Source organism: Trachymyrmex septentrionalis, unplaced genomic scaffold (assembly GCF_001594115.1).
Source record: "Trachymyrmex septentrionalis isolate Tsep2-gDNA-1 unplaced genomic scaffold, Tsep1.0 scaffold83, whole genome shotgun sequence".
NCBI classification, from domain to species: Eukaryota; Metazoa; Arthropoda; class Insecta; order Hymenoptera; family Formicidae; genus Trachymyrmex; species Trachymyrmex septentrionalis.
Genome location: NW_017306018.1, coordinates 2,614,580 through 2,636,439, shown reverse-complemented (window position 1 = coordinate 2,636,439; position 21,860 = coordinate 2,614,580). Strand labels below are relative to the sequence as shown.

Below are 21,860 nucleotides of genomic sequence, written 5' to 3'. Positions count from 1 at the left end.
AATGTTTTTTCGATATATTAGAATCTGTTCTGTTTTTGTTTTCTGTTTCTTGCCTTTCGTGATTTTTTTACATCTTGTCTTTTTGTTTCTTATCCAGTTTTTTGTTTTATATCGCTCGAGATAAATGAACTTCGAAAGAAACAAGAAATACATAGCAAAAATACAATTGTTGATAAAACGATTGCAAAGGAGAAAAAAGCAAAAGATAAAACATAAAAAACAGGAAACAAAAAGCACATTATAGAATAGGCTTAAAGGTATAGTTCTATTAATTAGTTTGATAATTTTTTTCGTATTAATATAATAGTTAATTAAGTTAATCGGAGTTGATCGAAATGGCCTTAATTTATGTTAAAAATATATTGGTGACCAATCACGTAGTTTTTTTAAATACTATTCTGCAGAATGAAAATATATCACGTTTAAAAGAAATCTTGAGAACGAATGTTCCTTCTAAATACCGCCTGTAATCTTTTATACCGCAATCGATAATAAATAGTGATTTTTACAATTAAGAGGCGAAAGCTATAATGAAAATAAAATTCTTAGATTATAAACGTATAATGTTTTATGTTTTGGATTGTGCACAATTATATGGAAAAGTATAAATAAATAAATGCAATATATATTATACTTAAATACTCGTATCGCAAGTACGAAATCGATGTTTTATCCGCGTTCGCAACATTTTTTAGCGCATTTTGTTTCATGCATAATATATACGTATGATGCATCGTTTACAAAGATAAATTATGTATTATGCGTATTATGTATCATACGTGAAACGAAATGCATCCTAAAATATTTATTTTTTATCGCTGAACTAAAATTTTAAATTTTCAATTGTAAAATTTCAAATATACTTATTTCACTTTAAGTACAAAGAATGTATACGGTGTATTCTAGGGGCTGCAGCTGCATTCCATTGCAAGATTTGCAACGCAGTCGTCGGACGTTAATTCAAGCTGTAAAAGCAGACCTTTTATCTTATCCTAACCTGAATTCGAAGCTTCTAGTTATTTTTTAATATGGACACCGGTGGAATGCTTCTCGAAGAAATATTTGAAAGTTTAATATTCGTAAAAGAATCAATAAATTCATAATCAAATGTGATGGCTTTGTCGTAATCTTTATAAAGTAAAATAAATTTGCGAAAATATGAATGGTCGTATCGCCCCGAGCAAATCGACAGTTTATGTGTCAAATTTGCCATATTCATTCACCAACAATGACATACATCAGCTGCTGGAAAATTACGGCAAAATTGTTAAGTGAGTTATTTTTATTAAATTAAATTTAACGCATCAAGTACTACATATACCATATTAATATTACGTCGTTTATTCACAGAGTAACGATAATGAAAGATAAAGTAACGCGTCGTAGTCGCGGCGTTGCCTTCGTCCAATTTCTTACGATAGACGATGCTGTATCTTGTGCGAAACGTCTTAATAACACAAAGGTAGATAAATTTTAATTTCTTTATTTTTCTGATCGGTTGATTCCATACTTGTTTAAACTATCATATATTACTTTGCATGGTAAATAATTTGATCGCTCGTGCATCTTTTCTGTGGCAGTATATTCTCATAACTTATTGTAAAGGAATGTATAATCAGCTTTATAATAAATAATTTTTCTACTTTCTATTTAAATAAACGTAAAAATAGAAAGTTCCAAAAAATTCCAATGTGAAATGTTTAATTTACATAGAATGGTTCTAGTGAGGAATTGAAGTTAATTCATAATCTGAGCCTTTTCTTAATTTCAGAAAGAGAAGATATGATGAGACCACAATTTTTAATAAAATTAATACATATTTTTTATGTATTATTAACGTCCTCTTCCTTTTTTTCTTGATCGTTAGGTATATGGTCGCACTGTAAAAAGTTCAATAGCAATTGACAATGGTCGCAGCACTGAATTCCTACGTCGTAGGGATTATCCCGACAAATCGCGGTGCTATGAATGTGGACAGGAAGGACATTTGTCATATCGTTGCAACAACAACACACTTGGTCCTAGGGTAGAACCAAAAAAGAAAATTAGGATGCGAAAGAGAAAACTAGGATACCAAAAAACTTCTAATACAAGTTATTTTGATAGTGACAGTGCTAGTGATGAAGCAACAAAAAAACATCATTTCGACGATGTTAATGATATTACAGAAGAAGAACCAGAAACGTTAAGTGCCGTTATTGCACTTGAGGTATAATTATGATTTTTTAATTAAATTTTTAATTAAAATTTGAAGAGAGAAGAATGAACAAGTTAAATTTTTATAGATTAAAAATTATAATTTTTACTCAAATTATTTTATATTTCAGCAAAGACAGACAGAAATGGAACGTAAAAAAACAGATGGATACGATAGAAAAGAGACTGTACCAAAAAAACGCTATAAAAAGAATAATTATTTTAGTGATGAAGAGGATTTTAGCGAATAATACGTATATGATATGAAATAATATTAAATCTCGAAGGTATTATATATTGATAAATGTATATAAATATAAATAGTATCGCTTTTGTTTCCCAAGTACAAAGCACTTTCAAGCTATAATAAAAAATACTCGAAATGTATTCTTAATTTAATTTTACTGTTAGCATGGCAGGAATATTAATTAAATATTTTTAACATATTTAGAGATAGAAATTTTGTCTTTCTCATATAAGCTTTGAACTTAACACTTTTAACAAACAAGATCGCAACTTATCAAGTAATAATATTAATTACGATAGCATTTGATACAATTATACACACACACACGCACGCACGCGCGCGCGCGCACACACACACACACGTGTAAGTATGTATATATGTATACATGCACATACAGAATGTCCCAAGTTAATCAAATTTTCATCTGTAAAAAGGAGAGAAAATAACAAATCTTTTAATTTAAAAAATATTGGTCTTAATAAAAATTAAATTGTATTATTTTTTTACTGTCACATTTTAAATATTAGTAATCTTGATAATGTAACAAAAATTAAATTCTGTTGTGAAAAGATTTATTTAAAGATTAATATATGTTTATTTGTGCCAAAAAATAAACATATGGTTTGCGGTTAGTAAATTATTTATCGTTTATTTTTAGTAATTTAATCAGCATTTTATTAAGGAAAAATTGATCTCAATTTAAAGAACTTACAGAAACTATCTTGAGACAAGCTGTATATATTTCAATGGACATACACAATTTATTATATATGAGATATATTTGTTTTTGTATAATCCATTATAATTTAATATTAGAAAATATTAAACAAAATAAAAAAAAATTTAGGCGCGACATATAATGTAACGATCTTTTATCTTCCAGCTGAATGAATAAACAAATTTAATATAACGACATAATCATAAAAATGTACAGTATATTCACATACTAATCCTATATTGAGGATATGGATGTATCACATTTAATTTATGATACTATTTTTCAGTCCAACGAGTTTGCATTTTAAAATACTTAAAGCAAGATTACTGCAGTCTATGACGCATACAATTAGACTATACAAGATTATGTAACAAAATTAAAATCTGTGTTTTCTTGTCTATGTCAGTCACATCCAGAATTTGAAATTAGTACTATAATCAAGCGCTGTGTCACATTATTGTAAACATGCTTGAACTTTTTCGATCCATTCCTGCGCCGTCGTTGCATCAGCAGCGCAGAAGTTGTATGTTCGTCTGTTTGTACGAAGCTGTAAAGAAAATGATTCTATCATGTTTGTAATATATGGCAAAAAAATTATATTTCGACAGTTATCATACAAAAATGAATTAATTTACAAAATTAAAAAAAGTTAAAGATCATGAAAATTTGTGTCTTAATTAAACTTAATTTACTTGAAATTATTAAGGCTGAAAAGTTAATACATTTTTTATAAAACATTGTATTTAAATCGAGTATGTTTTTCTATTAAAGTAAAATATATACTCACATCAAAGAAGGATTTATCATCCGTTTTCTTTGGTGGTCCGGGCATCGGCGCAGCTGGAGTGACAGACACCACCTCAGCCAAATCTGTATACAATAACATGTGATTTTGTAACACATACTTGCCTACTTTCAAACTTTTTTTGTAGTACTTTATTTTTTTTAATTTTAATTACATACCTATATATCCTTTACAGTGCGAGTCTTCTACTGCATCGTAATATCTCAGTTGATGCTTTATAGAATCTAATACGAACCATCTTTGTTTCCAGCCCTTTAATAGAGCTCCCCGTTTATAAAGATAGCCCTCGTGCGTTCTATTTTCCGCCACATTACTTGAGAATTGTTCATAATATTGCTGGGAAGAAGTTTGTATAGTTGTTACACCTGCAAGAAAAAGCTCATATTATATAAAATAGTGAAAGTTTGAAAATTATAAAGTTGCTCTACGAAGATTATATGTGAGAAACGCTTATTATTACAGATATATTAATATCTGTTCAGATTAATGAAATCAGCGCATACTAGAGTTTACGCTTCCGTTATCGCCACCGCTTCTCGTAAGTGTGTGAGTTTGGAGATTATCTGTCACAGCCTTATATTTTGTGCAATTCTTTGGCACAGCATCCGCGCATTTGTCATGACACACGTGACCGCAATCGATGCATCTTAATCCAGCCTTCACAGGACCCCATAACACGCCGGAACATGCATCACAATGAGTCGGTGTAGCGGAATCTAATCGTTCGAACCTTTGGCAAACGTTCGCATTAATGATATGTTTAACCAATTTGAGCAAATTGTGCAAATTGACATTAACGATACCTGTGTGGATGTGCATATACAGAGCCTTCGTTTCCGGTAGTGCTTCCGCCGGCAAGTTTGCCGCGCAATAATAGTTCTAAAGTAGAGCGTTTATGAATCAATCGACCATGGTACCGTACGAGTGCCGTGCTGAATGACGCATGCCGCTAGAAACGAAGAAAATCAAGAAAAATTAATCACAAATGGGAGTTTTACAACAGTTATACCGAATATATTCAGGCTGTAACACAAAGTCTTGAGGTATCATTAATACATCGCTATAAATTCAATAAATATTTCATATAATCTTTTTTCATCATTACAAAGGTTTATATAAAATAATATCTAATAGTAAAATGTATTATCAATTTTTAACAATTATTTAACAGGATTTATTGATAATTGATAAATGAATTGAATTCTCATATGACTTTTAATTTGTAATACTTCAATAAAGTCTAATAAAGATTATACGTAATATAATATATATAATCATATATATTTTGTTTTCTTGCGATGATACTCGCAAAACTACATTGGCAAGAATAAAGAATTTCTTGTACGAATATTCCGTTGCGACTTACAGCAAGAGAATCGGTGTTGGGTAATTCAAGTTTATCCCAGAGTACTTTCCATTTTTGCGGTAAATGTCCCAATTCAGTTTCCAACTTGTGAATTTCTTCTAAAAGATGCGAAAACTGATCGGGCACCATTGTGCTAACTCCGTCGTATCTACGAAAAAGATAGTGATTTGTAACTTGATGATTTCTTTGAGAGCATCAAATGTAGCATTTGAAGTAATAATCACCCCTGAGTGACCACTTTACGATTGCTCTTAACCACGCCATCCGCAGCCTCGGCCTCTTCCTCCTGCTGGGAGTCCTGTTGCAGTACTTCCAGATCATATGCCGGACCGTGTGCCAGTTCTTCTTCCAAGTAAAACTGCCAGATGTCCAGACTCGGTAAATGAGACACTGGTCGCAGAACAGGATTCTCCGTGTTCGGTGTGTACATAAAATTATAAAACAACGGACATCTCGCATGTTGCTTCTCTATGTAATCGAATATACTCTGCCCGAGATTGCAGCCAAGTGTTTGTTTGTTTGTTCCCGCTAGTCTACCGCCAGGATAAATCGTGTCGTCATCGCTACCGGTGTCCACGCCCTTGTGATGACTCGTTAAGGAACCTCTTTTATCCTCGATGGCGGTGATACCGCATTCTACTCTGTCAAATTCGCAGTCCAACAGAAATGTACGAAAGCGGCAGGACACCGAATGATAAGCTAAGAACTTTAAATAGTATTCGTTGAATTCGAAGGCCAGAGGAAATTGTTTCTGTATCTGATGCACTATGTCCAGGAACTGCAGAAACGTAGGCGTGAAGTTTGTCGTTTGTGAATTTGCAGCGAGATTGCTCCTGTGGCCGAATCTGTGCCCGAATCCGAGCCACTCCTTTTCGATTAAGGTCCTAAAGCCATCGATTGTTCGATAATGTGGATCGAGACACACCTGCGCTATGGAGCAAACGGTGGTAGTTGTGTCCCAACCATCTTCCAGACAAACAGCTACTGACGAGCCCTGCATATCCATGAGGTCTATGACTGCTCCCGCTAGTTGCATCAGGCTCTGCAATTGCTGCAACCACTCCGAACTCTCGATGAGTCTGTAGAAACTCTGATCAGGTTCTACATTAGGCGAACTAGGCACGCACGCTCGCATCAACTTCTTAAATGCAGCTTTCGTATGCCTCACATCATAATATTCTACCGGAATGAAATCCGTCTTGGGGGTAGATTCTGCTTTCACACCTTTCATATGCGCCTTTTCACCTAGAATATAGAGAGCGGCGCGTTGAAATGTGTGAACACATTCCGTACCGCTGTCAGAATCCGCTGAATGTCTGACAGTTCCGCGTTGGTGATGAACTGAAGTTAAGGAAGCTTGGGAATTGTGTCGTTTGTCCTTCAGGGAACCCCATCGACTGAAATTCTTAGGACCTTTGCCGCCCGACGAACTGAGAGTACCTAGGGGTTTGTTGAATGGATTGCGGCGCGATTGTTCAGGTGTGGCGTTACGATCTTCTGCTGCTAGTAATAGAGAGTCTATACTTAGAGAGCTGTCGGACATACCCCAAGCGGAACCTTGCCGCAGTACGGAAAGCGGTGTCACAGCAACAAGCGCCATCATATATTTCTCCTGCTCCAGAGAGGAAGTGGTCTCTGAGGATGTAGTCTTTAGATTACTGCCGGAGGTCGGATGAGCTTTTAGCATGCCCATTACGCCTTTCCCATGATAACCCGCGCCTCTAATTAGCAATGCTTTTGTTCGCGGATGTCTCCAGGTGACGACTGGCATTCTACTGTGACGATGAAGTCTGCAGAATCGCCGAATGCTTTCGTCTGACACGGAAGTTGGCACAATCAGAAGTGCAGGATAGCTTCGACAAATCATGTAGGCGCAGTTCACCGAAGTCAATCGGAAGGGTTCATTACGACGATTGTTATGTGGCCCGTTTGAATAGAGACCCAGTCGGTACCAGTCTCTGACGTAGCTACGCTCAGACAAACGTTCGAGGGTCTTGGCATCAGTTGGTGGTTGTGTCACCACGCCAGGTATCTCGAAATCGTCTACGCTGAGATCATCATCGTGGCTGAGCTCATTGCTGTCGGTCATCGGTAAACTCATTCGACCAGGCGACGTCATGTACTTGTTGTTGCTGTTGATGAGATTCATATTCGGCAGAACATACTTTTGTCGCTTGGACGATTGTTTCGGCTTGAAACCTGCCTTTCGCGCGGTTTTCAATAACGTTTTTTTCGCAAAACCCTTTAGAGTAGCATTTTTTTCCTTGCCCTTGTGATGCGCTGTTTGTGTAACCAAGACTTGACCATTAAATGCGAAATGATGGAAGATGTGTGGCGGATATCTAGCTTTGTGAACTAATTTCCTCAAAGTGTCGATATTCTCTGGTGTAACCTCCTCGTCAAAGGCCAATTTTATCAACTGGAACGTACAAGAACGTAATTGCAGGCCTTCCTGAAGGCATTGATCTAAGTGCGCCAGATGTTGCACAGCGACACGCTTCTCCTTAGTCAAAGACGTCACAGGGAAAGCACGGACGACTAATTGTTCGCAGGCAAACGGATCACAAGGTATACCCTTGAATACTATTCTATAATTCGTGAGGAAGATTGCACCTTCGGCTGGCAAGAGAGGCGGTATCTTGGGTAATCCTGAGGAACTCTCCTCCCTACCGTCCGGCAGCAGGTAAACGCGCAAGCCGTCCATTATCACTTCCTCACCAGGCAACATGTTCGGTGTCAGGATCTTCGGTTTTTGTATCGGTGGCAGTCTCTTACTTTCCCTGTGGACTGCCTCAAGCGTCTCGATGTGCATGTGAACAACACCTGGAACCATTTGATGTAGGCAACGCACGTGTTCGGCGCTAACGCCGCCCTCGGTACACACGCGATCGACGAATCGCGAGACCATTCGAATGACGGCACTGCCGGTTTCACCTGGATCAGTCTCTTCGAATCCTGATTCGGCGTCGCCGCTGTCGCTCGCCACGCTATTCGTGATACTGTTACTGGCGCGTTCCTCGTCGTAGATGTGATCCTGACGATGTGTTTTCGAACCAATGTCTAACGGCACTAGTAAATAGACCATTCTGTTGGCGTAATGAATAGCCTGGCTGTACATAGTGCTTTCTTCACTATTCACGAGTTCTTTCTGCTTTTCGAGATCGATGGACTGCCAGATACGCATCTGATCCGCAGCTATCTCTAACGCCGACGGTTCCTGAGCTTGATAGATGGAATATCGGTCGCGGTATGGAAACTCTTTACCATCCCGTGGACTGATAGGACTTAGAATACCGTCGTTGATGAGTCTAGGCGGTGAATTATCACCTGGCAGATACAAACGTTTGATGTCTTTCTGCACATCTAGATAGAAAGCGTCTTCCCAAAATTGTTGATTCTGCCATACCGGGTGCTCCTGGATGCAGGTGTATGCGAATTGAATTACGCCGGTGCATAACTTCCTGCAAAATGCGGTGGCGAGCGGCAGTAGTGCAGCGGCGACTCCGTGCTCATCCATCGACGAATCGTCTTGCAACGCGCAATTCATCAAACGTACCACTAGATCGAATTGCTGATGCTCCAACATAGCCTTGTTTCCGACCACATGCTGCGACAATTCCATGCAGAGTGCCAATCGAGCAGCTTTGCTTTTTAAAGCTCGCAAGACGGCTGGAAACGTCTTGCGAGCATCCGAAATCTTATTTTCGAATATACAGTTGATGCAATTGCGTAATACTTCTAATCTACGAGCTGAATTGCTAACTAGATGTCTAGTGTCGTGAACAAATGAAATGTGCGGACCTATAGGCACGATGCGAGGTTGAATCGGCCGCAAGGACGACAATCTGACTTTAAGATTATTCTTCGCAAGACCTTCATCAATGATCGCTTGAACCTGCTCCGGATTGATACGTGGCAAGAGAGGCTGGTGAATCCTCGCAAACGCGCCTTCGGGTGGCTTCAAGATTTTCTGTACGTACGGTTGAGGATTTGGATTTTCGTTCAAGTATAACTGTTGAGCTAGTTCTTGGATATGTGTCAAGATGACTCGATGATCCTGCGTTTCCTGCTTCAACTGATCACTCAAATTACTGTACAATTCATCCCACACGTCGCAAGGTCTCCACGGTGGACCTCTTTCTGCGATAAAAGATGTGAAAAACATACAATCCAGAACTCTTGTGGTAAAATCACAGTCGGTTAAACCTCTCTCTCCTAGAAAGGCGGCTTTGTGAAAAGTGATAACAGGTTTCGGATGTATTCGTATCAACGTCAGACAGCTACGGTATCCTTGCAACAATTGAGCAAAGGTTCTCATAAATACCGCCCTGAGTTCTTTATCAAGCATAGGAGAATGTGGAGCTCTGGTAGCAAGTGGAGGAAATGCATAATCCGCGCATGCCAATTCTGGCTGCAATACTAGGGATAACGCGTCTTGCGTCTGCGAGAGCAATGGTTCTGGTAGTAAAGCAAGCGAAACACCATCCGGAACTGTCAAAGAACCTCCGTCCAGATCGGCGACTATTACATCCATCTATAAACATAAAGATCATAATAAGCGTTTAAATTGAAATGATTTTTTGAAATTATAAAAATTAGTCTTACAAGTTCAGCAACTTCGTATTTTAACGAACTGTGTACACCCATAATAAATGGTGTTGGAGTGCTGAGTATTTCAACTAAAGCCGCTGGCAAAAGAGGAATGTAAACATGTGAATATCTGAACGGATACATCAACGCTGTCAGGGCACGACACCCTTCGGTCAGTCGAGAATAACTGGCAGAATGGAAAAGTATCTTATGCTCTGTCATAACTGCACAAAATAATACTAACACATTGCGAATACCTAGAAATAACATTATATATTAGATAATTACATAATATATATCGACAGTTAATTATTATAGCAAAATTGCATGCTTCGTTACATTCTTACCTAATTGCTGAAATAATAAATTTACACTAGTATGAGTTATAGGAAGAGAAGGACTAATTGGTGGTTGAAGCGCCTGACGATCCCCTGCTCCAATGCTGAATCGTACCTGTGGCCCACCAGCAGGAGGTACTTGGATACATCCTAATATGTTTCCGACTAACGTCTCTAACGGTATACCAAGATTTTCTACGTACACCGTGTATATAATGCCAAGACAGTTCTACAAGAATAAGAAATCATTATTAAATTGATGAAACACACGGATGATGAGGTATTAATTACAGGTCTGTTTTTTATTCCTGCACCAGAACTTTCTCGTTTTCGCCATAATATATCTCGCCTTAAATATATCTATTTTTAAGTTTTTAAAAATGTATACTAGTTCAGCTATAGAAAACAGATCTTATATTAAATGTATAAATATTCACATACTCTAAATGTTTCTATGTAATCGAGTCTGGAAACCAGCACCAGACATTTAGGTGCGTACATAATGCTATGATGTGCAATGGCGGGTATCGCCCTGACCAAGGAACGACTATCTCCATCTACGGGATCCTCTTCCTCGTCCACGGGTTTGCTTGGCACGATCGATACGGTTTCGTTGAAGCACATGCAAGCGCAATAATGCCGATTTGCATCTATATCTGTCAATATTGAAACAAAAAAGCGTGGCTCTTGCCTTTCCGTTGATAAAGCCCATCCTTGTGGTTGACAAAACTATAAAACAGTACGTGAATAAATAACATGACTATATAACGAATCTTCAAAAAGAAATAGTTTTACCCATTCTATTCCTTCAATGAAAGGTGTATCCGGCCAATCTTTCTCTGGAAATCGTTGTAATATAACTCCACTACTTACACCACCCCCTGTAATGATAATACATGCATATAAACAAATGCATGTATTATATATTTGTTGATGCCAGCCAATAATTATGGATCAGTCAAAAAGTTGCTGTATATATAGAGAGAGTTAAACTATGGTATTTTCCTTTTAAAAGATATAGTCAATATAAGTGTCATTCAGTCTTATATGGGATGCCATGAAATGCTTTTCAGCAAGAGATATAGTTGACACAGTATAATACATTGAATCATTACATCTTTAGTATTTATTAATGTTAAACAAAAATGAAATGTTTCACTGTATTACTGTCTCGTTTGTTTTCTGAAAAATATCAAAGAATAGAACCATGTTTATATAATTGTTTTCTATTTTCACACAAGTAATACTGACTCTAAATTTATATATTTTATATTCAGGTAATCATTGTTACTTGCTTTGGTTTTATAATCTCACTTTTAATAGTTTTAGTTAACAAGACTCAATAAAGCACATAGTCTCATGGTCAGATTATAGGTAAAAACTCAGTTGAAGCTTGTCAGAATTAAAAGGAATGTGTATTCAATTGGAGTTATGACATCACAAATAAGAATTATCTATCTATTAATCTATTTTGATAAATGGAAAGCACTTGTGGATGCTTTCCAGCAAGAGATAAAGATGATACAGTATAACATTATTTGTTTATTAATATTAAACAAAAATGAAATAATCGCTGTGTCACCCTGTATCTCCTGCTGACAAAACCATATATCTCCTAAAAGGAAAGCAGTCTACATCCGTTATTTTCAATACTTTACTTAACTCTTCTTAAGTGATCAATCTTTCTTCAATGTCTAGATATTGTCATTGTTAATTTTGATGGAAAACATATAACAAAAATTGGACTTTAGAAAATACTGAACAAGGACAGAAAAGTGTTGGATGTAAAACCTAACGACGAATGTCAAGCGCATCTCGACAATGACTTACTTTCTTTCTCGTGATCGTAGCCGACCACGACAAAGTAGTCGGCTAACCGGGACATCTCGGTGTATTCGTGGGGCTGAGTGGGGGTGGTTGCGCTCAACATCCCACGTCGTGTTTGTTACACGTGATTTCATGGACTACGGCCTGCCTCGTCGTTGCGGTTCAGCAACTCGTTCTACTTTGCGTCAGAAACGTTAGGACAGCGCGTTAACGCGGGGATCGACGTGAGGATGTCCCAGACATAGCTTTTGCGATTAATTCCACGTTACGATCTCTCTTGCGCTGTTAATGCATGAAAACAAATATCAGCAAACGTCAAACCGTCGAATTGCAGTAGTAACGTACCGATATCTCGAGCATTTACGTTAAGAAAAAAAAAAAAAAAACAAGATATATACACGAGCGGAAGAAATCTCGCGTGCACGGACACTTTGCGATCGTCGCGCGCACCTCGAGCGTATCTCAACAACGCGACATCGCGCCCAATCGCGCCGCTACTGCCGCTGTTTCGCAACGTCCCGGGGACCCGCCGAATAACGATGCCACACCCCGAAACCTCAATCCATAACCTGCCAAACTCAAACGCCACATTGGGTGTTTGTTGAGCTCGCGTAGCACGGGCCGAAACATCCCACGATTACGAAAACCGAAGATGAGAAACGCGCCGCCGCTGCTCCGACCGCTCCGACATTCGGACTTCGGCGTGATGTTTTTTTTTGCCGTCTGCCGGCAGCGCTTAGAATTGAATTGATAATATAAAAGAATTAATATTAAAAAAATAGAGTATATATTAATTTAATATAAATTAAAAACAAATATTTAAAATATACAAAATGTTTCAATATATAAAAAAAATTTTTTTAACGCAGTTTTAATTTAAAAAATTGAACTTGTCCAGAAACAGAAGGTCATGATGTACGGATATCTAGATGCGATTATCAGAAGAAACTATTACACCTTTGTCCTTTGATTGAAATTAATAATTGTTTCTGTATATGTATTGTCTTGTCCGAAATATTCCTTAAATTCATTTTTCGAGAAATCAGGAATGAATTATACAATTTTTAAGTTTTTTTTTTTTATTTGCCATACCTCTTCACGTATTTTATTAATTATGATTCATCATTATTTGCCGTTATTATTATTAATAATATTTGTAAATTTTTATTTAAAACGTCTTCGCTTTTAATGATGATGTTGATGAATCACGTATTCGTCAAGAACATCACTAATTATGAGAAAATATTTTTTTTTTTAGACGCCATATTGTACGAAGTGCTGAAACAAAATGACGCTGAAGCGTCAAATGCGATTAGTGCGCATCATGCGTGATCATGCGTAAAGGTATCCGGAAAGCTTCCAGAATTGCACGATACACGAGTCACGACGTCCACGTTCCACGACGACGCTGCTTGAAATGCTCATTTATCGCCGGCATGCTGTTGTTGTAACGTGAATTCGTAAGGTTATGATTGTGATGAGGGACGCTTACCGCCGAAGCTTCGTTGGGATGGCTGTAAACAAGATTTTGTACTTGGGTTCGGTGTTAATACTGATAAATCTTTGCGTAGCCTCTAATGATGATATCGCCAGGTGCCAATTCGGCAAGTCGATGCGTAAACAGGTGCCAGCGGAACCCCTGAATGGCATGTGCTTACGAGATGTCGTGATGCGTCTGTCGAAGATGCTGCGATCCGTCGTCGACGAAGAACTTGGCACTTCCTCGTTTCAGGAGATGATCAATAAAATAGAATTCACGAATGTTTCCAGCAATTTCGATATGAAATTAAGTGCCTTAGTTGAGAAATTTAATAAGAAATTAAAGGCGCACATCGATGTCTTCAATCAAGTCTATGAAGTCGTACACCGCGTACTGGCACACAGTCCACTGCCTAATATTTATTCTAGTCAATTAGTGGATTACGATATGATGGAGATGAACAGAGTTTCAAATATATGTACGGATATCATAAAAGGTATCTTTTATTGAATATATAATTTTATTCCTTATCAAGATAACGTGATATATTATTAAGTTTGATTACAGAACTTACAAGGCAGTTAAGAAGTCAAGAGTGGAAAAGTATACATATACTGCCAATGAACGAACCAGATACAATGTGCGGACCACCTACATTGGCTTACAATGTCGGACCTCTTTTATTATCCCAGTACTGTCGTGAAAAAAATGTCATTTTACTTTTGGAACATGGCACATTCATGTCTGAATCTGAGCTAACTTTGGTTCAATTGACAGCCAAAACTATTATAGATATGCTTTCTGAAACAGATAATGTTACCGTTGTGGGCCTTGCTCATACTACCCCTCTGTTTTGTAAAGATAGCTTGTTGAAGGCAACAGATATTAATAAGTTTCAATTGACTCGTTATATCGATAGTTTAACTAGAATAGGTAAATAGACAAAGAGTAATTATATTTTTTCTTATTTTTAAATTTTTTATTTGTAATATATGATTTATTTATATCTCTAGTTACCTTCAGTCTATTTTGTCTTATTATCGTTTCTATTAATGAAATATACATATTGTTTATAAAATGTATGCTAATTTTATTCTCTTAATTTTCTTTCAGATTCAAATGAAGTGATGAAGATTGATTTTATAAAATTAACACAAAATCTAAGGGGTGAAGTGCTTATTTTGCATTTAACTAATAAATTACAAAATACATCAAATGCACAAAGAATTTTTGAAATAATTTCAGAACAGTTTAAAGCTTATCTCAAAACTATTATTGTCACAGGTAAACTAGTTTTATTACTTTACTTTAATTATACAAAAAATGTTTTTATATCATAATATATTTTCAGATCAGCAAGCATCCACTGTTATTAAGAAATTAAACGACAGTATCATAATTTTTCCAATGCAAAATGTTCTTGGATATGAGATAGGAAAACTATTTTCTTGTTTGCAATGTCCTGATTATATTAAGAAAGATTTTTATGTATCAGACCCATATATTGAGCCATATAGCAAGACAATGACGATATCTATCGGGCAAGTTAGAGAGGCTGCGTTACTATCCCTAGATATAAAACTGCGTGATTTCCTCGATGACATAACGTATTTCAACGTTGGTTCAAACATATATGCTATATTTTTTGATAGCAAAGGAGTGGTTTGGATGCATAAAAACTTTCCTAGATTCGAGACAATGATTGAGCAACCGCTTAAAGTGCATTTGCAAGACATCGAAAATATAGATAGTCGAACTGTATTGAAGATGATAAATGAGTTTAAAGGAATCATAAATGTAAAGACAAAATTAGGTGAACAGGTAAGCTAATACATCTGTAAATATATTTGAGGATAAGATGAGAAAAAATTATAATACAGAGTATTTTCTTTTAATGTATAATATAGAAGCGGTATAGATGGGAACACTTAAATTATAATGATTTGATAATATGCTTGGTATCGACAACTGAGGAGGGAATATTGCCTGTCGCGAAAAATGCGCCTTCACTGCCGGCAAATATATTACATCACCGCCTCGATCTTATGCTTCAAACTGTCGTTGATAAAGATATATTTTGCATTTATAGAAACAAGATTGTAACTTTATGTAAGGAAATCAAATCTTTTACTCCAGTTACACTATCGTTTGTAAGACTTGTAAATGTTATAAAAAAACTCATCTTTTTTTCTTTAGCAACGGGTGTAATTTATTTATCACCATGGTGTTTTCAATCCCCAATGGAACAATTGAAGTTACTAGAAACAGGTTCAACCGTGAATGTACAAAGCTATATGGCATATCTAAAAGATGCAACGGGTCTTTTGGCTAATCCTGGTTTACATCCATTTGTAAGATCAGATGCAGCGACGCTAGCATCAGTTTTAGAACATTTTAAAAAGCAGCACGCCGAGAGTCCATTAAATAAGTTTATTATAAGAAGGTAATTACAAGTAATTATAATTTTACACATAATTATCAACAATTTATAAGTAATATAATGATACTTTTACATTAATTTTATTTTGTGATTTTAGATATGTTGTCAGTACGGTTAGTGGTGTATTAGAAATATTTCCAGGAATGGTATTAGATTCTGGTTTTGACCCCAAAAGGCGAATGTGGTATGGGAAGGTACTGGAACAACTTGATAAGATAATCTTAACTCCACCTTATTTAGATGCAGGTGGATCAGGCTATGTAGTCACTCTGAGTCAAACTGTCAAATATCCTGTGAGGATTAACGGAAGTACAGATTATGTAATTGCTGTTCTGTCTATGGATGTTACAATGGGTTACATTATGAGATTGTTGTTAGAAATGTTTCCATTCTGCCATGATGCAACTATCAAGTGTTTCTTGATGGATGATAAAGGCTATTTGGTATCACATCCGAAGCTGTTAGAAGCAACAGGCAAGATCGAACAACAACATTTAACACACAAGGAACTTTTAGTGGCTAATGACATATTGAATCATGGAATGTTTGTGAAAAAAAAATCATGTGCCAGCTATTTAGATGGTACTGTGCAGAGATACTATCAATTTAATACGTCGCTCGACGAAGTGCTCACTAATATGGCACACGGCGAGCACTGTGTTAGATATCAGGTAGCTGCTGTACCAGGAACTAATGTATTCCTTGGTGTTGTAAACATGACTACTCAGTGTAATTTGCTTAGAGCTTTTTGTCCGTGCAGTACGGTAAGCTCACAATTTTCATTCTGAAACATTTTTAAATTTCTTAAATAATATATTATTATATTATATCTGTTTATTAAATATTGCAGATGGACCATTCGTGCCTGAATTGTAAAAGTATGGAACAAACTGGTTGTGAATGTCCTTGCGAATGTTCCTTGTATTCTTCTAGCTGTATGCAACAAAATATTGATAATTTGAATTCTTGTCCACCTATATATGAGCAAGGATCTAGTTTACAGACTCCGTGGATAGAGCCGATAAATTTGAAATCGTGCCCAGTTATCAATTGCAAATCATATATAACGGAGAGAGACTGTTTAGGTGTAGCGGATTGTCAATGGTGTCATGTCGATACCGATGGAGAGACTCCTTTGCAACAACCGTTTTGCTCTGATATGTCTGTATGTTTTAAAGGAATCTTCGGTTCTTTAATACCTTACGGCGATGGCACTTATAGTAAGTTTGTCTTTTTTTTTTCTTTATTTTTACTTTATTTATTTGCATTAGCCATTGGATAACAAAATTATGCGTTTCCAGATTCGCAATCGACTGATGAGATCGCGATACGAGAGTGGCCATCAATTGGGCCGGTAGCTGGTGGAATTCTTGCACTGTTTTTGATTCTAGGTTTTATTGTGTTTTGCTACAGACTCCGATCAATGCATTTGGGTTTGGAACATCAATGTTTACATATTCATACCTCACCCGATACATTGCGTATGACGCATATCGATGGCGATCCGGAACCTGCAGAATTAGATCAGATCAAAAATAATTTAGATTGTCTCGTGAGAGACAATGTGGCGCGTATATCACCGTACAGAGTTTCTACTAATTACAGAAGACCACCCGGTGGCGACAGTGATCATGGATATAGCACAATGACACCTCACGATGATTCTGAACAACAGACTTTCGCCTCCGAACCCCTATTAGCCGTTGAAAATGACGTCGAATCGGATTTGACTAAACAATCCGGCATTGGAGTGCCTTCTCCTACGACATATTTAGGATCGCCACATCATGTTTTAGCACCTGTGACTGTCCATCGAGATATGGAAACGAATTACTGTTGACTGATGAAATTGAATTTACTGCCATTTATTTAAAAAGATAAGACGTTATTTCCTCGAAACATTAGGCGTGTTTAAGCAAACAAAACAGCTAGCCTACTTGTCCAGCAATTGAACATGATTAGTTCTTGTAAATTTAATCAATTGCGAATCAAGCTAGCAGTTTCGTCCAGCTTCAACACAGCCATTGTTTTAAGAAATCATCACAATTGTTTTTTGTAGATATAATCTCAGGACATAAGAATTAAGTGGTGAGTACCATTTAATACATGGTAGTGATTTATTTTATTTGCGATCTTTGATGCGGAAGATATTGTATTATTTTACTACGAGACTGTTCATATTATTTTTATTATCAAACGACAAAAAGCATATTTCTTTTATTATGCTTAAAAAAAAACGTAGCTTATAAACTGTACTCAATACTAAGGCCTTCCACATAAGTGCTAAAAATATTTGATAAAGTATTAGCCTTCTAAAGAAGTACTAAAAGCGATTGTGCAAGTTTTATGTATGAAAATAGTTCAAATGGCTGCTATATATATATATATATTAAGCGAAAAACTTAAGTACATTATAAGTAGATAAAACAATAGCGAATTATATAAATGGAGCAATCTAATGTAAAATATTAAAGTATATTATTTTAGATATGTTTTTAAACATGTAAGATCACAACTTGCCAAGTATCTTTGTGACAGAGTAAGACACTAGTATATTCGGATAGGTGCTAGTATATTCATAATTACGTAGGATGTAACATGAGAGGCGAGATTCATTTGAAAAGAATTTAGTACTTTAAAGCAATTGACATATTATATTACATCTTGTATATAAATTAAGAGATTTAAAGTTGTTATTATTAAGTATAGAAAATTAATGATAATATGAAAAATTTATGCTAGTAATGGCAACCTTCCTGTTTAGACATTGAATTTTAGCTTAATGTTTGAAATATTGCCATTATCATGTTCCATAATTGAATCAGATGGGTGAACAGTTTATTGATGATTAATAATCTAAGAGATACAAAGACAACGAAAAAAATTTTTGATTTTTGAATTTTTTATAGTGTATAGACTGTCTGCGGTTTGTGTAGTACGTAACTCCTCTTGAAGATCTAAGAAGAATCTGGACATGAGAAAGTCACTTTTAACTAATTTTAACAGTTCCGGTGTGTGTGTGTGTGTGTGTGTGTGTGTGTGTGTGTGTGTGTGTGTGTGAGAGAGAGAGAGAGAGAGAGATAAGGAAATGATAGTAGGAGAAAGAAATAGTAATATAATGTTCTTCCCTCTCAATTTTGTTAAAAATATTATTCTGCATACAAAACTGCTACTCGTGTCCAAACTCTTATTAGAGAGATTCTCTAATAAGCTTCATGACTTACTCTTAGAAACGTCATCCTATTTGTTTTTTTTTTTATAGATGCATACAGCGTACTTATTATCATGATTTACATAAATGACAATGCCAAAACGGTAAAACTTTACAAATTGTGCAAAATTTAAAAATGTACATAGAGAATCTATAGTACTATTTTTATTATTACTTTTCATTGTATCTCTTTTTTTTATTTCTATGCGGGTATATTTAAGCATTTTTCTTACAGTGTGTGACACCTTAATTTTATTAATTCAAAAAAATCATCTCAATGGAAATATTGAAACAACAAAAGTAAGAGAAATGTGGAATAATATGTCAATAAGAGAGTATGTAAATTCCAGTTGTCCATATTAATAGGCCTGTTCTTTTTATATATAGCTGAACTTTATGATGCCAATATAAAATATAAACGTAATGTTTAAATGTCTTAAACATTCAATGTATTTTTATATAGAGATATTAAAAGTAAATTATGCAATCGCGATAAGAATAAAAGTTACATTATTATAATAGTTACAGTACAAGTTTTTTTTTATAAAAGTATTATTTAAAGTTATACGATTAACGTATTTTATTGACATAATACAATACACTTTTGTTTATGCGTATTTTGCGCGATACGTACATTTTAACAAACTAACATGATCGTAATTCCATTTTTACATTTTTCAGTTAAAAAGATAGCAGCAAAATATAGAAAATATTAGGATGTAATTTATATTAAGTCTGCATAACTGGCTGCTCCACCGGACAGCAAATTTAACAACTCGGTCAAATTAATACACTCTAACACACTTGTTGCTACATGTATCGTCGACGTATACAAACGCTTCTATTTTAGAGAAAATTTGTCCGCGGATAGCATTGTATTCAGCAAGTTGTGCAGGCTTAAATTATGTCGACAATGGCGACAACGACTTATGTGAAACTTGCGTACACCATCCTGACTGGTACTTATAAAAAAAGAACATCTACCGATGTATTGTTATTACTAAGAATGCAGTATAAAATACTGTTGTTTTATATTGATCTTTTTTACGATGTATGTATAATGCGTACAAAATTCGTGCCGAACGAGATTTTATACATTATACCAATATTTTTTATTAAAATCTATGCATTTTACTATTAAATAGAAAATATATCATTGCCTTGTATCCCTTTCTGTACAACGTAACGAAAATATTGCGGAACGCGTCTTGATTTTACAAAAAGGAAAGTTTATGGAGGATATTACGTTTTTCATATACATAAAATGAAATGAGATACTTTATTATATTATTCTGTCTTATAAGTAATTCAGTACGAGGTACATTGATGATCGACAAAATTATTATGATAACTAAGGTATAAAGTCTGGATTCTTTCTTAAGATTACAAAACCTTCCATAATTGGTGTCAATGGTACATATTCCTCGGTTGCAAGTTCCGCTCTCTCACCATATGCCAATAACACCGGAGTGGTGTGCGTTTGAAAGCCTGTGATGGTCTTCGGTTTGCCCGCTTGGCCGACAACATCGACGGCAAGTCCAACTCTTACTGGTACAGCCAGTGGATTCAGGTCCTCATCGAATGTTACTAGCATTCTGGGTTGCATTGCAGCAGCCAGCGTATACAAGAGATAATGTGAACGTCCGAGAATAACTGAAAGTATATAACATTAATAATGACAAGTTATATCTGATATTAATAAATAATAAAACCCAGGTCAATATATTAAACGAACTATAGTTGAGTGTACTAAATAATATTTATTAATCACAAATTATAATTTTCCGACGATAAGTTACAACATTTTGCTGATTATACTTGGTCCTCATCAGCCGCAGAAATACATAAATACCTAAATATCTAATATATTAACATATTAGGAAGATCATCTCACATTCAAGTTATAATAAATAATGGCAGATTTCTAAGAATCATCTCACCTTCGTGTTACAAAGGACGGTATATCGCAACCATATCATATGTAGTCAAACTTGATAAAAATAAACGATGTGATGAAAAGTCATGATTCCGAATCAATTCATCGGTTATTAGCGAGAAAGGATACTCAGTATGAATAAATGAATAAATTCCAATCGTATTAATGATATAGCTTGATGTCAAATCATATAAAAGATTGTATGTACGTCCTTAATAATATTGGTAGATAAACTAAATAGAATAAATTATCGTCAAAATTGAAAGATTAACAGAATTGAAAGACATTAATAGTTTGTAACTTAAAAACTATCTTTAACACTTAAAAATATATGGTAAATCGATAATAAGTTATAACTTTATTACGTGTATATATAAAAATTTTATTAGGACAAAAGCACAACGCAAAACAAATGCTTTAAATTTATAATATCAATTAACAAAATTAAATAATTATCAAGGAATAAAGAATAAAGGTTATGCAACACTTACATTAATATGAAGGTAAATACAAATTATATATATATATATATATAGCAAGTCAGCAGTCTATTAAAATTATAATATAGAATTTAGAATTGATTATATTCACTGATACAATATCAATCTTAACTGTGAGAGAATATAATTCAACGCAAATGATATATATGTCCAAAAGACAAAAGAACTAAGCGCTGTCGTTTTTGTTATTAGAAAATAAACTTAAC

The 21,860-nt window shown here is 35.3% G+C and overlaps 4 protein-coding genes across 6 annotated transcripts in view; 2 read left to right on the top strand and 2 right to left on the bottom strand.

Annotated features, from left to right (window-relative positions):
- The first annotated feature begins 58 nt into the window (after positions 1-58).
- LOC108754949 (zinc finger CCHC-type and RNA-binding motif-containing protein 1-like) lies at positions 59-2,551 on the top strand. Of its 2 annotated transcripts, XM_018497629.1 has the most exons (5): positions 59-257; positions 907-1,271; positions 1,351-1,462; positions 1,868-2,209; positions 2,328-2,551. In XM_018497629.1, the coding sequence occupies exons 2-5, from the start codon at positions 1,159-1,161 to the stop codon at positions 2,445-2,447; spliced, it is 687 nt and encodes a 228-aa protein (XP_018353131.1). In that variant the 5' UTR covers positions 59-257; positions 907-1,158; the 3' UTR covers positions 2,448-2,551. The 2 variants fall into 2 exon arrangements, with proteins under 2 accessions (XP_018353131.1, XP_018353130.1); XM_018497628.1 differs by lacking the exon at positions 59-257 and having other exon boundaries at positions 824-1,271.
- Positions 2,552-3,270: 719 nt separating this feature from the next.
- LOC108754936 (myotubularin-related protein 13) lies at positions 3,271-12,693 on the bottom strand. 2 transcript variants are annotated; one of them, XM_018497606.1, is made up of 13 exons: positions 12,433-12,693; positions 12,091-12,369; positions 11,056-11,141; positions 10,702-10,989; positions 10,270-10,489; positions 9,938-10,179; positions 5,557-9,866; positions 5,333-5,480; positions 4,770-4,915; positions 4,470-4,696; positions 4,125-4,331; positions 3,949-4,031; positions 3,271-3,708 (listed from the first exon to the last, which is right to left on the bottom strand). In XM_018497606.1, the coding sequence occupies exons 2-13, from the start codon at positions 12,188-12,190 to the stop codon at positions 3,616-3,618; spliced, it is 6,150 nt and encodes a 2,049-aa protein (XP_018353108.1). In that variant the 5' UTR covers positions 12,191-12,369; positions 12,433-12,693; the 3' UTR covers positions 3,271-3,615. The 2 variants fall into 2 exon arrangements, with proteins under 2 accessions (XP_018353108.1, XP_018353109.1); XM_018497607.1 differs by having other exon boundaries at positions 12,538-12,693.
- A 683-nt stretch (positions 12,694-13,376) lies between these two features.
- LOC108754937 (VWFA and cache domain-containing protein 1) lies at positions 13,377-18,117 on the top strand. Its single transcript, XM_018497608.1, has 9 exons — positions 13,377-14,063; positions 14,135-14,500; positions 14,681-14,851; positions 14,919-15,388; positions 15,475-15,676; positions 15,764-16,010; positions 16,105-16,771; positions 16,858-17,227; positions 17,309-18,117. The coding sequence occupies exons 1-9, from the start codon at positions 13,556-13,558 to the stop codon at positions 17,845-17,847; spliced, it is 3,540 nt and encodes a 1,179-aa protein (XP_018353110.1). The 5' UTR covers positions 13,377-13,555; the 3' UTR covers positions 17,848-18,117.
- A 1,676-nt stretch (positions 18,118-19,793) lies between these two features.
- LOC108754938 (26S proteasome non-ATPase regulatory subunit 2) overlaps positions 19,794-21,860 on the bottom strand; it is a 7,164-nt gene continuing 5,097 nt past the window's right edge. Inside the window, exon 4 of the mRNA XM_018497610.1 lies at positions 19,794-20,871. Coding sequence (XP_018353112.1) covers positions 20,570-20,871 — 302 coding nt within the window. The 3' untranslated portion in view covers positions 19,794-20,569. The remainder of the gene's footprint in view (positions 20,872-21,860) is intronic.

Coding starts and splice junctions, on each gene's coding strand:
- LOC108754936 (XM_018497606.1), bottom strand. CDS start 12,190: ATGTTGAGCGCAACCACCCCCACTCAGCCCCACGAATACACCGAGATG. Junction 11,142..12,090: donor CTACGATCACGAGAAAGAAA/GTAAGTCATTGT, acceptor TTATCATTACAG/GGGGTGGTGTAAGTAGTGGA. Junction 4,697..4,769: donor GTATATGCACATCCACACAG/GTATCGTTAATG, acceptor CGTTTGCCAAAG/GTTCGAACGATTAGATTCCG.
- LOC108754949 (XM_018497629.1), top strand. CDS start 1,159: ATGAATGGTCGTATCGCCCCGAGCAAATCGACAGTTTATGTGTCAAAT. Junction 1,272..1,350: donor AATTACGGCAAAATTGTTAA/GTGAGTTATTTT, acceptor GTTTATTCACAG/AGTAACGATAATGAAAGATA. Junction 1,463..1,867: donor AACGTCTTAATAACACAAAG/GTAGATAAATTT, acceptor CTTGATCGTTAG/GTATATGGTCGCACTGTAAA.
- LOC108754937 (XM_018497608.1), top strand. CDS start 13,556: ATGATTGTGATGAGGGACGCTTACCGCCGAAGCTTCGTTGGGATGGCT. Junction 14,064..14,134: donor ATGTACGGATATCATAAAAG/GTATCTTTTATT, acceptor GTTTGATTACAG/AACTTACAAGGCAGTTAAGA. Junction 14,852..14,918: donor CAAAACTATTATTGTCACAG/GTAAACTAGTTT, acceptor ATATATTTTCAG/ATCAGCAAGCATCCACTGTT.